This window comes from Prionailurus bengalensis, chromosome A1 (genome assembly GCF_016509475.1).
Source record: "Prionailurus bengalensis isolate Pbe53 chromosome A1, Fcat_Pben_1.1_paternal_pri, whole genome shotgun sequence".
NCBI classification, from domain to species: Eukaryota; Metazoa; Chordata; class Mammalia; order Carnivora; family Felidae; genus Prionailurus; species Prionailurus bengalensis.
This window is the reverse complement of record NC_057343.1, coordinates 7,297,451-7,313,093: the sequence shown is the minus strand read 5'-3', so window position 1 is coordinate 7,313,093 and position 15,643 is coordinate 7,297,451. Positions and strand designations below refer to the sequence as shown.

The 15,643-nt window shown below is 49.1% G+C and overlaps 1 protein-coding gene across 1 annotated transcript in view; it reads right to left on the bottom strand.

The window, feature by feature from the left end:
• Positions 1-341: 341 nt before the first annotated feature.
• LOC122480955 (protein POLR1D-like) overlaps positions 342-15,643 on the bottom strand; it is a 49,707-nt gene continuing 34,405 nt past the window's right edge. Inside the window, exon 3 of the mRNA XM_043575878.1 lies at positions 342-1,480. Coding sequence (XP_043431813.1) covers positions 1,186-1,480 — 295 coding nt within the window. The 3' untranslated portion in view covers positions 342-1,185. The remainder of the gene's footprint in view (positions 1,481-15,643) is intronic.

Genomic DNA, 15,643 nt, shown 5'->3' with positions numbered 1-15,643 from the left:
TTCTCTATAAACACCCCAAAGCTAACTTTTCGGACGTGCTCCTTTCTGACCCTGAGAAAGGGCTTTTCTTGGCTGCCAGGAAGCAGGGAACTGTGGCTGTGGCGGGTGATTATCTGGGAGCAGCCAGGCATAAGGTCAGACGCTATGGAAAACCGGGAGGGGACCAGACAGACAGATTCTTCTTCCTTTTGTGGGCTGGGGAAGACGGGACTTCGTGGCATTTTCCTGAGTATGAAAGGAAGGACGCGGGTTTGCAAAGTCTGTAATGGTACGTTCATTTGGGAGACACCCCGCTACCGAACAAAACAAAAAGCAAGAAAACAACACCGAAACCAGAAAAAGGCGTTGTAAACACACTTTTATTTAAAATTAAGATTTCGGAAACAACTCTACTGAGGGTGGTAATGCAGGTCTTTAGCTCAAGAAGACACAGCACTGAATAATTTAACTTTAACCTTTGAGGGTTCTTTTGAAAGCACCGCTTAGAACGCACACGTTGCCCCCAAAACGGACTATGGAAAGGTGGTTCATCTGGGGAATGAGTCTGAGAACGCACAAGGCAGCGACAGAGCCCCGTTTCCCCCCTCTGGCTTTCGGTGCGGAACACCAAACCCAAAGCCCTGTGGGCACCCTCCCCGAGGGCTCGCTCGCAGCAAAAGGAAACCGGCAAGGAGTCTCTCGCTGCGTTTCTTCCTGGTACCTTTCCAGCCCTTCCAAGGGCCACACCTCGGCCTAAGCACGGTCACTGGCCGGCTGACCTCTGCCTCTGAAATTCAGCCTCCAGCAAGATAACGTCTAGGATTTACAAGTGGTTTTTTTGTTTTTGTTTTTGTTTTTGTTTTTGTTTTTGGAGAAAACTTGAGAAATGACCACGATTGGAACACATGAAACAAACAACCAACCCTGGAACTAGTCGTAACCATCTCGGGGAACTTTGTTTCCGTTTCAGATTTATTTCGAAACCAACTGGCGAACGAGAGAGAACAGAAACCACACGCGTGCGCGGGGCGCTGCCGGAGTAGCCGAAACCTGCCGCGCCGCCTGCAGACGAGTCCCCGGGCGCGGACAGCCGTGTCGCCGCCGCAAAGGACCGGCGCTCAAAACCACTCCAGCCCGCGGCCCGTGCCCCAGCCCCGCGTCCGCACAAGCCCCAGGCCCGGAGGCAGCGGCCGCGCGGTCCCGGCCTCACCGCTTGTGGGACCGCTTCTCGTACCTCGCCGGGCCCCTCGCCGGGCCCCTCTCCGGGCTGCGCCGCTTCGGCGGTGGCGAGGGGCCGCGGCGCGCGCCCCGGCCCTGGGAGCTGGGCCTGTAAGGGTGGCCTCGGTGCCCCTTGCGGTGCTCTTCCTTCCGGCTCTGGCTTTTCGCAGGTGCCTTCGTGGCCTCTTTCGGCTCAGGGTCCTGCTCTTTGTGGGAGGGCAGCGTGTTCTTAATCGTGTTAATCAGAAACCTCTTGTTCGCGCCGGCGAGGGGGCACTTCATCCTGGGGAAGGAACAACACAACAGCGTCAGTCCACGCAGCCCGCGCCGACGCCGCGCCCGCCCATCGCAGCTCGGGCCGAAGGGTTCTGTGAACACGCAAGCGAGTCTCTGAATTTGTTCGGCTTTCCTTGCATGCCACCTAGTGTAAACTCGGAGCACCAGGGGGAAGAGGCAAGACGCTTGGAATTCGGAGACGGCCGGCCGGGCCCCATCGGATCGCTTCGGCCCCCTCTCCTCCCTGGGACTCGCTTTCCCCCTGCGACACAGGGGCCACACGGCGAAAGAACGGAACCACTCAGTCTTTTCCCCTCGAATGATCAACGCCTGCTTCGACTCCAATCTGCACCGCGAGCTGCATTTATCAGGGCTCGTTTTTCATTACCAAAGAGTAAAAAGAAGCCCCTCTCGGGCAACAGAAAAGTATGCCTTGCCGTGTCTTGAGTGCTGGAGCCAAATGCTCTGTTCTGGAAATAAAAATTGCGCGCAGAATCCATACAAATGCACGAATCGCTTTTTACCTTTAAAAACAAACATCTCTCACACTTGCCACATTAGGACGCTACTCTGTGCTCTCGTGGGGAGCACCTCACACAGGCCCGCCCTCTGGGTCAATTTCTGCTCCGGGGACATTGAAGTAGCTTGTGATTCAAGTTCACCCAAGAGACAAGATGTAGCTAATTAAATTACTAGTTGACAGGCTTACGTATACACTGCAGTATTTGCTTTCCTTTTCACGTGTACCAAATCTCTCCTTTTGGAGAAGACCCGCCCCCCCCCGCAGGTGAGAGCCTGCATATTTCTCTTGGCCTTGAGCTGTCTGCCACGTGATGGGCTGTTTTAGGATGCTGATCCCTCCCACCCCCACCCACCCCCATCACGTTTCTCAGAGCGGCTAGTACTAAACAAAAACGAATGCAGGATTCTATCATCTCCCATGTTTGTAGCAAACCGATTCAAAGAGAAGCCCACACGATGACTTCAAACTCAATCTACGGGCACCCCACTGGAGTGACCCTGTAGCTCAGCACCGCCCCCCCCCCCCATCAGTGAAAAGAGAAGCAGACATCAACCTATTGGCCCTTACAGGGAGGTCAGACCACCTCAAGCAACCAGAACGGCATCGAATCCGGAAGTGAAATGACAGGTGGGAAAAAAGAAAAGGAAACGTCTCCTGCGGCAAACGAACAGCTCTTGAGCCCAACGCTGGCGGGGACAATACCTGAGAAGCATCAAAGGTGGTGTGGGCCCTCGACGTGCCAGGCGGGGCTAATGCTCAGGCCGGAAGTGTGGAGGGAAAGAACCAGAACAGGGGGAAAAGGAAATGCAGGCAGAGAGGAGCCCGGCAGGGGCGGTGGGAACCCTTGGAGGCGGCAGCGATGCGGGGGGTTTTGCTTCTCTGGTTAGCGCTGGAGTTTAGAAGCCACAGGACATGAGCTGAGGGGCAAAGAAGAAAGGCAGTGACAACGGGGAAAGGAAAACCGGCTCCAAAGCACGGGGGTGGGGGGTGGGGTGGGGGGTGGGGTGGGGGGGGTGTAGAACACCACGTGGCTCCCGGGGGCCCCGCGGGGCTTCACGGAGCTTCCAGAAAGAGCACACCAGCCAGCATGACGCTACCTCCGGAGTCCCGAGGCGCAGCCACCTGCCCTGTCCTGGAGCCACAGTCCTGAGCAATAAGGGGGCATCGACGAGAGGCCACCCTGCTTGGACCTGCGTGGCACCAGAGGGTCTAACTGCAGGCACCGTTCCGGAGCAGAAACCTGAACCCCTGCAAACTCGGGAAAGATGTGGAAGAGCACGACACGCTGGTGTCACCAAAGCGCACGACGCGGCCAGACTGCGGGAGAAAGCGGCCCCTCAGCGTGGCGGGTGACAAGCGACAAGCTGAGAGTGCCCAGCGCTTCCGGCAGGAGCGGGGTCACTCGTCTAAGTGGACCGCATGGGTCGCTTGCATATGGGGGGCTACGGACGGCTGGCTCTGGAAAATTCTGGGCTACGTTCAGTGGAGCGTGCCAGGCCAGTGCCGATAAAACCGGTCAGCTCTTCTCGGGATTAGACCAAGGGGGAAAGGCCAGCACTGCCAGATGGGACAATGACCCAGGATATCAAAACAAAACCTTTGGTAGCGCCTGGTGAATTCCGCTTGGTTTTGCGGTCTTCCACGTAAGGCCATCTCCACCCCCACGGGCTTGCCTGAGATGAGCACAGCTCTTCTGCTAGGGACACGCAGGTTCCCACCGAGAGAGCGGGGGCCGAGCCGCAGGGGACGGTTCCTAGCTTCCAGCTGCTTGTGGGACCCACAGACTCAACACAGCGCCCAGAAGGGCTGTTCAGAGAATGACAGGGCTTTCTAGGGTCAAGTCCGCAAGAAAACTGGCCTTCACAGCTTTTTTTATTTTTAATGCTTATTTACTTTTGACAGAGAGAGACAGAGAGTGGAGGAGGGGCAGAGAGAGAGGGAGACATAGAATCCGAAGCAGGCTCCAGGCTCCGAGCTGTCAGCCCAGAGTCCGATGGGGGGCTCGAACCCACAAGCGCTGAGATCATGACCTGAGCAGAGGTCGGACGCTCAACCGACTGAGCTTACCCAGGCGCCCCATTCACAGCTCGCATAGTAAGTGATTCCACATGAAGACATTGTAACATGTGCAGGGAGCATATCAGGGTGTAAGGAGTGCAACAGTGTTGCTGACGTTTGAGGAAATCTGTGCCGAGAGAGCTGGCCCAGCCTCCAGTGTCGTAACTCGTTTTGCTGAACCTCACGGCCCGGTGCTTTGTTGCTACAGGTGCATACAACACGGTACCCGCTCAGCACACGTGCTCTGAAATCATACCATCTATCCGACTGAGCCTCGGGCGTGTCACGTGATCTCCCTACGGCCTCTTGCCTGTTAAGTGTGGGAAACTACTGCAGACCCCGTGAGTGAGAACAACATGCTTAGAAGAGTACCTAATGTGTAACAAGCGCTTGGTAAATGTCAGCGCTGCTTTATATCCTAGCTCTGCTAACTAGCTGTGTGACGGTGGGCAAGTTACTTAACTCCTCCGTGCATCCGTTTTCCCCATTGGCAAAGGGGAGGGACACAAATATCTACCTATTGGGAGGACTTACTGAGACAATGCATAAAGCACTTAGCACAGTACCTGCCTGGCACACGGTAAATCTTCAGTGCATGTTACCTATGGGTCTATGATTTCTCATCCACGATTCCCAAGTGTTAAAAGCTCTGAAAATCAAGTTCTTTCTGTGATGCCGAAAACCTGGCCTAACTGGACACGGGGCTATTTATGTCTAGTCTTGATCCCATTTATAGTGGAAGCATTCAGAGGTTTGGGGGCAGACGGGATAACGCGTTGAACGAGCACCCCCGGGGGTGTTCGCCATGCACACTGGCTGTGCTCAAGTGCCTTGCTAAAATGGGATAATATTGGGGCGCCTGGGTGGCGCAGTCGGTTAAGCGTCCGACTTCAGCCAGGTCACGATCTCCCGGTCCGTGAGTTCGAGCCCCGCGTCGGGCTCTGGGCTGATGCCTCAGAGCCTGGAGCCTGTTTCTGATTCTGTGTCTCCCTCTCTCTCTGCCCCTCCCCCGTTCATGCTCTGTCTCTCTCTGTCCCAAAAATAAATAAAAACGTTGGAAAAAAAAATAAATAAAATGGGATAATATCTAAATTTAGAAACTTATCAGGGTTCAGGGGTTTTAAACAGGGAATGTGGGCCGACATTATTATTCTTCATTCTCTCTCTGTGAAAAAGGGTGCACGCCACACTCACATCCGTTAATTTAGCAGGGAATTCTCCTCGATGGTGACTCAGGAGAACCTCCTGAAGCCTCAAATCACCGGGGATAATAAGTTAATCAAGAACAGAGTGGGCTACCTGATGTTTCTCAATGAAAAAAAAAAAAATTAAAAGGGAAAAAAAAAACAACCACTCGAGCCAGCAAGAAAAGCTTAATGACATTTTATAGAAATTTTCGCAAAAATGGGTAGAACTGCAAAGTTTTGGTATTTCTACACCTGGAAGTTTCCCTTTCCAGGACATCTCAGTCCCCCACTGGTGTGTGGGGGGGCGGGGGGCGGTCAGTGGGCTACGGGGTATCCCTCTGAGCTTAGAATTTGCATTTCCTAAATTCTGGGAGCTCTGCAGATGCTTTTCAGATAGAACACGGAGGGCCGGGGTATGTAGGTGGCTTCTGAAGTCTGTCCCGGTTTTGAAATTCTCTGCTCGCAGTTACTTTTCTCTCAAAGTTTTGAAAAGCTATCAGCCAGGATCATGGTGCAGTAAGGCATAACGTTTTTCCTTTAAAAAAATTTAAGTGCGTGCGTAGAGTTATTTTTCTCAGAGTCTTGAAAAGCTATTAGCCAGGATCATGGTGTAATAAGACATGACGTTTTCCTTTGAAATTCTCCGCTCATGGCCTGTATGTTAACCCTTTAGAAAACGACTCTTTCCTCATTCATCCCATTTGAAAATTCATTTCACCCATCTCTCCATCTGGCGGCCCAGCTCGCTCTTGGTGCCGCTTTTTCGTGTGTTTGAGATGACACGATGAGCTGGCATTAGGTGCCAACCATTCCAGGGTTTTTCACATCCGCGCTGGGGTATGTAAGGCCTGCGCCTGGGGCGCGGCTGCTCGATGTTTCTGCACCACCTACGTCCCTGGCTGTGTCCCAAGACACGCTGCTGGGGTTGGGGACCGGAGAGGCCACGGCATGGGGCGGCTGCTTCCCTGTCTGCAGCTGTGATCCGTACGTCAGTGGTCTCACCCTGGCTGGCTGCTTTCATTTTGGGTTTTAGAAAGCTATCCTAGCTGGTGTGGGAAGAGCCGATTTAAGGCGCTAACGATATAAATGGATATAGAACTCTAAATATAATGAGACTGGTTACAAGTCCACTGGAGAGAACCCACGACAGCACTTCAGGCTTAAGATCCAGCATCCTCCCTCTGGCAAACTCTGAAAGTGACGGGCTTTGCTTCGCCTGCAAAGCCGTCCGCGCAGAAGCTGTGACGAAGGCTGCCGCAAGCCGGGGCAAAGGCGGATTTCTAGAGAATCTGCCATGAGACAGACTCGGACTGATTGAGGCCGGGATTAGAAGCTTTTCATCTCTCCCTCTCCTTCTGTAGTGCACGCACTATGTAACCTGATTTGCGAAATAAGGCACATCCTCCTGGTAGTTATCGTGCTCGACTTACGAAAAACAGCAGACTATAAAACAAACCAAGAGAGCAGAAAGGGGAAGAGATACGTAATTCTTTTGCTGATCTTAATACTTTTTTAAATACTGATTTTTTAATACTTTTTGTCTCTCTACTGCTGAAGGTGGGCGGTTGTAACGTCTAACGTGCTACGGGGTCAGACCTGACACTTTTGGATTCGAAAGTAGCTCCACGGGGGCGCCTGGGTGGCTCAGTTAAGCCTTAAGCATCCGACTCTTGATCTGCGCTCGGGTCATGGCTCAGGTCGTGATCTCGCGGTTGGTGAGATGGAACCCCACGTGGGGCTCTGCGCTGACAGCACTGAGCCTGCTTGGGATTCTCTCTCTGCCTCTCCCCTGCGCACGCGCGCGTCTTCTCTCTCAAAGTAAGTATTTTTTAAAAATAAAATAGTCCCACGAATACGACCCGTCAGACAGTGACATGCGATCACCAGCCAACGAGGCGAACAATGCTGACGCTAACTTGCGTGAAGTGACTGCCCCGTGCCATCCATCACATGACTGACACGACCTCGTTCCGTTTCTCCAGCCATCAAACACTTTACGGGTGGACAAGAGAGGACGAAAAGCAACTCGTCAGAGATCCCGAGCTAGTGGGATGGGAGCCGGGGGTCTGACGCCAAGGTCCACCCTCCGGGATTGTCCCAGGCAGGGAAGAAAGAGCGGAGAGAGAGACACATGCGTGGTGTAACCGGGTGGCGAATCAGCAGGGCAGTCAGGCGAGGAAACCGTAGGCGCTAAGCCCATCAGCCCGCTTGCCGCCGAGGCCGCTTTGTCCGGCCTGGGCACCAAGAAGCGGATCTGGACGTGGTGTCGCGGACAGGGCTGCGACAAGGGCAGACAGCGCCCTAAACGCACTCGATTTTGCGATCGGGGGCGCACAGCAGGCGTTGCGAAATCATGATTCTTACTTTGCTGGTGAGGGAGGCGGAGGCCAAGTTCCCGTGTGACGCTCCCCAACTCACTCCAGTGTTCTGTGGCCACACTCACTCCCACGCCAGCAAGTGGCGCTCTACCTGCCGCTGGGCACGTTCCTCGGCGCCATGACGGATGTAAGTGAAAAAGGACCCTTAGAAAGAACTGGACTCCCAACGCTCCAGGAAACAAGGGAAATATTTTTAATCTTGACGCTGTGGTTGATTGCAACTCATTTTGTTGTTTAAAGCTGCCACAGCCACCACAACCACCCAGGGGGCCTACAGTTTGTGATGTGGCAATCAAATGCCTCAGCACGTGGCCACCCGAGAAATCCTTTTAGAGCGTCATAATCCCCATCTCTCAACTGCTAATTCTTAATTACTCTGCGGTGCGGACAACCAACAGTCCTGAGGCCCAAGGTAGGTTTTCAGCTACTCTGTCCCCAGTGCTGTATCTAAAAGTAATGTGAGATAGGTGATGTGTATGTACATATATAGTTATGCTATTAATTTTTATTTAATTCTTTTTCATGTTTATTTATTTTTGAGACAGAGAGAGAGCATGAACGGGGGAGGGGCAGAGAGAGACGGAGACACAGAATCCAAAGCGGGCTCCAGGCTCCGAGCCGTCAGCACAGAGCCCGATGCAGGGCTTGAACCCACGAACCGTGAGATCATGACCTGAGCCGGCGTTGGCTGCCCAACTGACTGAGCCACGCAGGCGCCCCGCTGGTAATTTATGTTTCAAAGTCTGAGAAGGCACAGGGTAGGTCCTGCAGCAAAGATAAAGGCCAGGCTGTCTGTCCACGTATTTATGCTCGTTGGGAGACCACCAGGAGGAAACAGAGGCGTGTGACGATAAACCTCAGAAGCCGGAATGGGAACGGTGGTGTCCCGGGATACGTGACAAGCCTGCTGTCCTTGGCTTCCTGCTCCCCGAGCCGCACACATCATGTCCACAGCGATCTCACCCAGCAGGAACGCACACGGGGCTCTCCGATTCACACGATCTCACGATTCACTCGATTCACTCGTAACTGGATGTGAGAGGAATGCGGGAAGCTGGGGCAGGAAGGATGACACGTCGGCATCCTGCCGGACAACAATCCATGGAAGAGAGCTAGCGTAGGACACGAGCGTTCAGCCAGGGACGAGAAAGCAAGTGGGGACCCAGGCGTCCGCAAGTGGCTAGCTGGGGCCTCAGGAAACCCCTCTGGGCCCCATGGTCTTAGCCATAGAGTAGAGGCTTTGGATCTCGTGGCCCTGAACTACTGCCAAGAGCCTCATCCGTGAGTCACTCTGAAATGCGAGCCCTTCCTTCCCTCCCCGCTGAGCTGTGCTCACCTGCTCACTTGTCCGTGTCCACCAGTGGACTGACACCTTTAAAGCCAGGAGGGAGTCTTCTTTACTGCTGCCTGAGCCTGGCCTCTTACTATACCTACCGGTTGGGGCTCAGGCAAGTGACTTAAAAAAAAAAAAAAGCCTGCAAAAAGACTCGAGAAATGATCTGCTTTCCGGTATAAAGCTGACTACATACAACAGAAGAACGACGTACAGGACTTTTCACCTTATCACCGGACCGACTCCAGGCCGAAACAGAAAGGCACCCAAAAGTGCCACTCGCCTTAAAACAACCAGGTGGAGAAAACCGAAGAATCATTTTCTGTCCCACTCAATCCTTGTAACCTTTTATACCGGAATATAAGCCTTTCCCAGGCTAAGGCTGAAGTCCTGCGAGCCCTCGCCGCAGAAATGACATTGGGCTACAGATCGGCTGATGTGAATGTGACCAGAATAAAACCAGCTTTGTAGACCGTGAAGCTGTGCAAATTGCTGAAATGTGTGCCTCTAAATTCCTTTACGTTGACTAAAAGGAAGTCATATGGGCCGATATTTCAGCCTCCTTGAGGCCTCTGTTAAGAACAGCTTCTGAGGGGGCGCCTGGGTGGCGCAGTCGGTTAAGCGTCCGACTTCAGCCAGGTCACGATCTCGCGGTCTGTGGGTTCGAGCCCCGCGTTGGGCTCTGGGCTGATGGCTCAGAGCCTGGAGCCTGTTTCCGATTCTGTGTCTCCCTCTCTCTCTGCCCCTCCCCCGTTCATGCTCTGTCTCTCTCTGTCCCAAAAATAAATAAACGTTGAAAAAAAAAAAAAAAGAACAGCTTCTGAAGAGATTCTTTTGCTGAAATACGTGCACAGAAGTACAGAGCACCAAATGGCCTCTTTCTTTACAAAATAAAAAATGGCATTTCCACTGCATTTTCTTTAGTTCAGCAGTCTCTTTCTGGCAATGGCTCGACGACCTCGCTAAGGTCGTTTCATGGAATGTCCAAGAGGGGAAAAAAATGGCGACCTAGTGCTATTTTAAATTTTAAGGCAAATACGGCCCATTCTCACCATTACTATCTAACATAGTACTGGAAGTCTTAGCCTCAGCAAAAGACATAAAGGGCATACAAATCGGCAAAGAAGAAGTCCAACGTTCACTATGTGCAGATGACACGAGACCCTATGGAGAAAACCCGAAAGACTCGTTTCAGTTCCTTAATTTTAATCAACGTGATTAAAAAAAGTGCTAGAACTGATATGTGAACTCAGTGAAGTCACAGGGTATGAAATCAACGTGCAGAAATCTGCTGCATTTCTATACACCAATAATGAAGCGGCAGAAAAAGAAATCAAGGAATCAGTCCCATTTGCAGTTAAACCAAAAACAATAGGAATAAATCTAACTAAAGAGGAAAAAGACCTATACTCTGAAAACTATAGAAGACTTACGAAAGAAATTGAAGAGAACACAAAGAAATGGAAAAACATTCCATGCTCATGGATAGGAAGAACAAGTATTGTTAAAATGTGGACACCACCCAAAGCAATCTACATATTTAATGCAATCCCTATGCCACCAGCATTCTTCGCAGAGCTAGAACAAACAATCCGAAAGTCTGTGTGGAAACACAAAAGACCCCGAATAGCCCAAGAAATCCTGAACAAGAAAAACAGAACTAGAGGCATCACAAGTCCGGATTTCAAGCTATATTACAAAGCTGTAATCATCAAGACAATATGGTCCTGGCACAAAAACAGACACACACATTAATGGAACAGAATAGAAAACCCAGAAACGGACCCACAACTACATGGTCAATTTATCTTTGACACAGCAGGAAAGAACATTCCGTGAAAAAAAGTCTCTTCCACAAATGGTGTTGGGAAAGCGAGACAACAACACGCGAAAGAATGAAACTGGACCACTTTCTTCCACCACACACAAAAACAAATTCAAAATGGATGAACGACCTAAATGTGAGACAGGAACCTATCAAAATCCTAGAGAAGAACACTGGGCAGCAACCTCTTTGACCTTGGCTGGAGTAACTTATTAGCTGAAGGCAAGGGAAACGAAAGCAAACATGAACTATTGGGACCTCGTCAAGATAAAAAGCTTCTCCACAGCAAAGGAAACAACAAAACTAAAAGGCGGCCTGCGTCATGGGAGAAGATATTTGCAAATGGCGTATCTGATAAAGCGTTCGTATCTAAAACCCATAAAGAACTCATTAGACTCGACACCCCCAAAAACAAACAACCCAGTTAAGAAATGGATAGAAGATATGAATAGACAATGTTCCAAAGAAGACATCCAGATGGCTAAGAGGCACATGAAAATATGCTCAACATCACTCACAGTCAGGGAAGTACAAACCAAAACCATGACGAGGAACCACCTTACGCCTGTCAGAATGGCTACAATTAACTCAAGGAAGAACAGGTGTTGGCGAGGATGTGGCGACAGGGGAACCGTCTTGCACTGTTGGTGGGAATGAAAACTGATGCAGCCCATCTGGAGAAGAGTATGGAGGTTCCAAAAACAAAAAACGAAACAAACAAACAAAAACAACTAAAAACAGAACTACTCTGTCACCCAGCAATTGCATTATTAGGTATTTACCCAAAGGATACAAAAATACAGCTTCAAAGGGGGTACATGTACCCCACTGTTTAAAGCAGCACCGTCAACAATCGTTAAACTATGGGTACACACCCAGACACACACACACACACACTATATTCAGCCACCAAAAAAATGAAGTCTGGCCATTTGTAATGATGTGGCTGGAGTCAGAATGTATTATGCTAAGTGAAGTCAGTCAGTCAGGGAAAGACAAATATATGATTTCACTCATATGTGGAATTTAAGAAACCAAACAGATGAGGGGCACCTGGGTGGCTTGGTTGGTTAAGCGTCCAACCTTTCGTTTCAGCTCAGGTCATGATCCCACTGTTTGTGGGTTCGAGCCCCATATCGGGCTCTGTGCTGACAGCATGGAGCCTGTGTGGGATTCTCTCTCTCCCTCTCTCTGCACCTCCCCTGCTCGCACACACACACACTCTCTCAAAATAAATAAACATTAAAAAAAAAAAAAAGAAAGGCAACAGATGAACATATGGGAAGGATGGGGGAAAGAAAGGGAAACAAGCCACAAGAGACTCTTAACGATAGAGAGCAAACTGAGGGTTGATGGAGGGAGTGGGGTGGGAGGTGTGCTAGATGGGTGATGAGTCTTAAGGGCACTTGCTGTGATGAGCACTGGGTGTTGTGTGTAAGTGGTGAATCACTGAATTCAACTTCTGTGGCCAATACTGCACTGTATATTAACTAAAATAAAATTAAAATAAAACATATTAAGCAAATATAAAGGCCTTCTAGATGCTTAGAGAAACAAACCATGGCCCACTAGTAAGCAACAGATTGTCTACTCCTTTAAGATCTGTCCAAGAAGGTCTGCTTGACAGAGATGGAACTTGGGGCTCCCGTGGCTGGGCTGGCTATCCAAGTGCTCTGGTGCTGTCTGCCCGTGGGAGAGGTGTGAATTCTACCTGCAGGATGGTTCCGTTCTTTTTATTTTTATTTAAAAAAAATTTTTTTTTAATATTTATTTTTGAGACAGAGAGAGACAGAGCATGAACGGGGGAGGGTCAGAGAGAGGGAGACACAGAATCCGAAACAGGCTCCAGGCTCCGAGCTGTCAGCACAGAGCCCGACGCGGGGCTCGAACCCACGGGCCGCGAGATCATGACCTGAGCCGAAGTCGGCTGCCCAACCGACTGAGCCACCCAGGCGCCCCGGTTCCGTTCTTTTTAATAAATAGGGACTGGTAGAGTGGTTTTCAAATTTGTGCGCACTTTAGAATCACCTGGGTATCGTTTTGAAACCCTTTGGCTCAGGCCATCTGCAAACTCATAATTTTTGGTGGCAGGACATAGACATTAGTAATTTGGGAAGCTTTCCAGATGATTTCAAATGTGCAGATGAGTTTGGGAACCAGTGCATTAGTGGTTACAAGTTTTTATTTACACACACACACACACACACACACACACACACACACACACACTTTAAACAGAGGGAAAACCAGGTGTTCTCCCAGGATGAGCCTGATGGGGAAGATGTTCGCTGTGCCAGCACCAGGGAATAGAAGCAAGTCGTGGCTGTCCTTCAGTCAGACCTCTTTGCATAGCCCATAGCTGCTAGGCTGTGCTGGACCAGAAGCTGCCTCCAGGAAAAGAACCTACGTGAATGTCTGAGTTGCGTGTGAACTAGCTGGTTATTCAGAGGTGAGTGAGCCTGTCAATTCAAGGAAAATAGCTTGCAGGATTCATGGCCAATGATAAAGCTGGAGTTTTCAAGTGAAAGAAAATTAGATTTTTGGAAAACTGGGAACTTGACAGGTTCCCAACATTTAAAAGACTCTCTGATGAGATTAGTGGTGATATTTATAAATGTATTTTTTAAGTATTATATAATGTGTTGTCATTAGAAGACGACTCATGAGCCAACATTTTTGAGATGGCTAATGAAGGATGTTACAGAATCATGTATGGGGAGAAGATCCAGCTAAAGTGCAAGGGAGACCAAGCGATTTTATTATGACGGAATATGAAAAGTCTGCATTATTAAAAAGAAGGTTAAGAATCTACTACTCGCTGAGGTTACTTGCAAAATTTTGATGGAGGATTAAAGAATACCATAATTTTCTGGAAAGGCTATTGAAATCCTTCTTGCTTTTCTGGGCATATATTTGTGTGAGGTTGGATTTTCTTCAAATACTTCAAGCAAAACAACAGGTTGTACAGGCAGACATGAACTTCCAAGCGTCTTTTATAAGTCAGACATGAGGGAGGTTTGCAAAAAATATTAAACAATATCACTCTAACTCAGTATTTTTTTCCCACAAATGTAGTTATTTTTATAAAAGGCATATTATTTCCTTTTAACATGTAATGGGCTTATTATCATTTTTTAAATGGATAAATAGATTCTTTTAAATTGCTCAATTTAAACTTCAAATACAGTCAACATTGATAGATATAATCCACCAAAAAATTTTTTTGGGGTCCTCAATAGTTCCTAAGAGTATAAAAGGACCCGAAAACTAAAACGGCTCAGGATCACCGTTATTAAGACAACTGAAAAAAAATGTCAGCAATGTCAGCAAGAATTCTTGTCCTGTAGACTAATGGGAACTTAACAAGTTTCAAGCCCTATTCTCCCAGGACCCATCTCTTACAAGTCTGAATGTTTCGCTTTGCCTGCCATCTTTTTTTTTTTTTTTTTAAGATTTCTTTATTTATTTTTGAAAGAGAGAGAGAAGGCGTGAGTGGAGGAGGCACAGAGAGACACAGAATCAGAAGCAGACTCCAGGCTCCGAGCTGTCAGCACAGAGCCCAATGCGGGGCTCGAACCCACAAACCATGAGATCATGACCTGAGCTGAAGTGAGATGCTTAACCGACTGAGCCACCCAGGCGCCCCAGCCTCCCACCCTTTATTCCCTTTTCAACATGCTTCTGCTTCCTTCATGGGAAGAGGCTGTCAACTGTCCCCGACTATCCATTCTTCCTTTTTTTCTAGAGTAAACGAACCCCAGATATTTATCTGGCACCTGACTACCTGGAGCAAAACAAAGACCGAATTCCTGACCTTGTAGTTGGTGAAGGCATGGAACAAAATTCTGGCCAGTGGAGTACATGTAGAAATGGCGGAAATGGTGGACACAACTTCTGGGCAGGGCAGTGTCCTTAAAGGGACCGGGGGGGGGGGGGGCGGGGGCGTGGCTTCTTCCTTCCTTTCTGCTAAGTGAAATGGAGTGGGCCAATACTAGACCACGTGGAAAAGAATCACACTCTGTGGTTGGAAGATTTCGAAAACTGGAAGGAACCTGGGTCCTTGACAACTCTGGGGAACTGCCAGCCTAACTGATGTAACACCCAATGGGCACATCCTTCCTCCCACAAACGTCAAGATGACCCGCGCGCGCGTGGGGTAACTCTCTCCAGGGAAAATGGAGCTGACACTGATAAACCAGTTCTCTCACTATCGGAAAGTTCTACCGAGTCAGTAAGTAGCAGAAAGGTTGTCAGGATAAACGACTTCTATTTGGAGAGCTGCCTAGAAAGAACTTATGCCCTTGAACATTGCGAACATAGCAAGAGCCCTGACTGATATTTTCATACTCACTTGTGGGGCCATCTGAATTCATGATTTAGCTCCGTACTGATTCTCTCACTGAAGGTATGAGATTGGACCAGGGGCTACAGTCAACCTGATCACAGTCCTGCCTTATACCAAACACCAAAGTGGCCTGCCCCTAACAAAACCTGTACTAATCTGATTCACTTGCTCCATGCCAGGAACCATGCAGAATATTTCTGTCCACTGTATCTCACCAATTTGAGTCACTATCCTTCTAGGAAGTGGGTATTTTACTGAATCTAAGATGATTCCATATGTGACCTACAGATTGACTCACACTGGATTACTTCATTTTGTATCATTTCAACCATAAATACATCACAATCAATTTCTAAAAGATAGTATCTTCTGAAAAATGAAGTAACAGCAAAACCATTATCACACCTCAAAAAATCAATATTAATTACTTAATGTCATCAACTACCCCAACTGTTTCATAAATGTCTTCTTTAAAAAATTTTTAAATGTTTATTTTTGAGAGAGAGAGAGAGAGAGAGAGA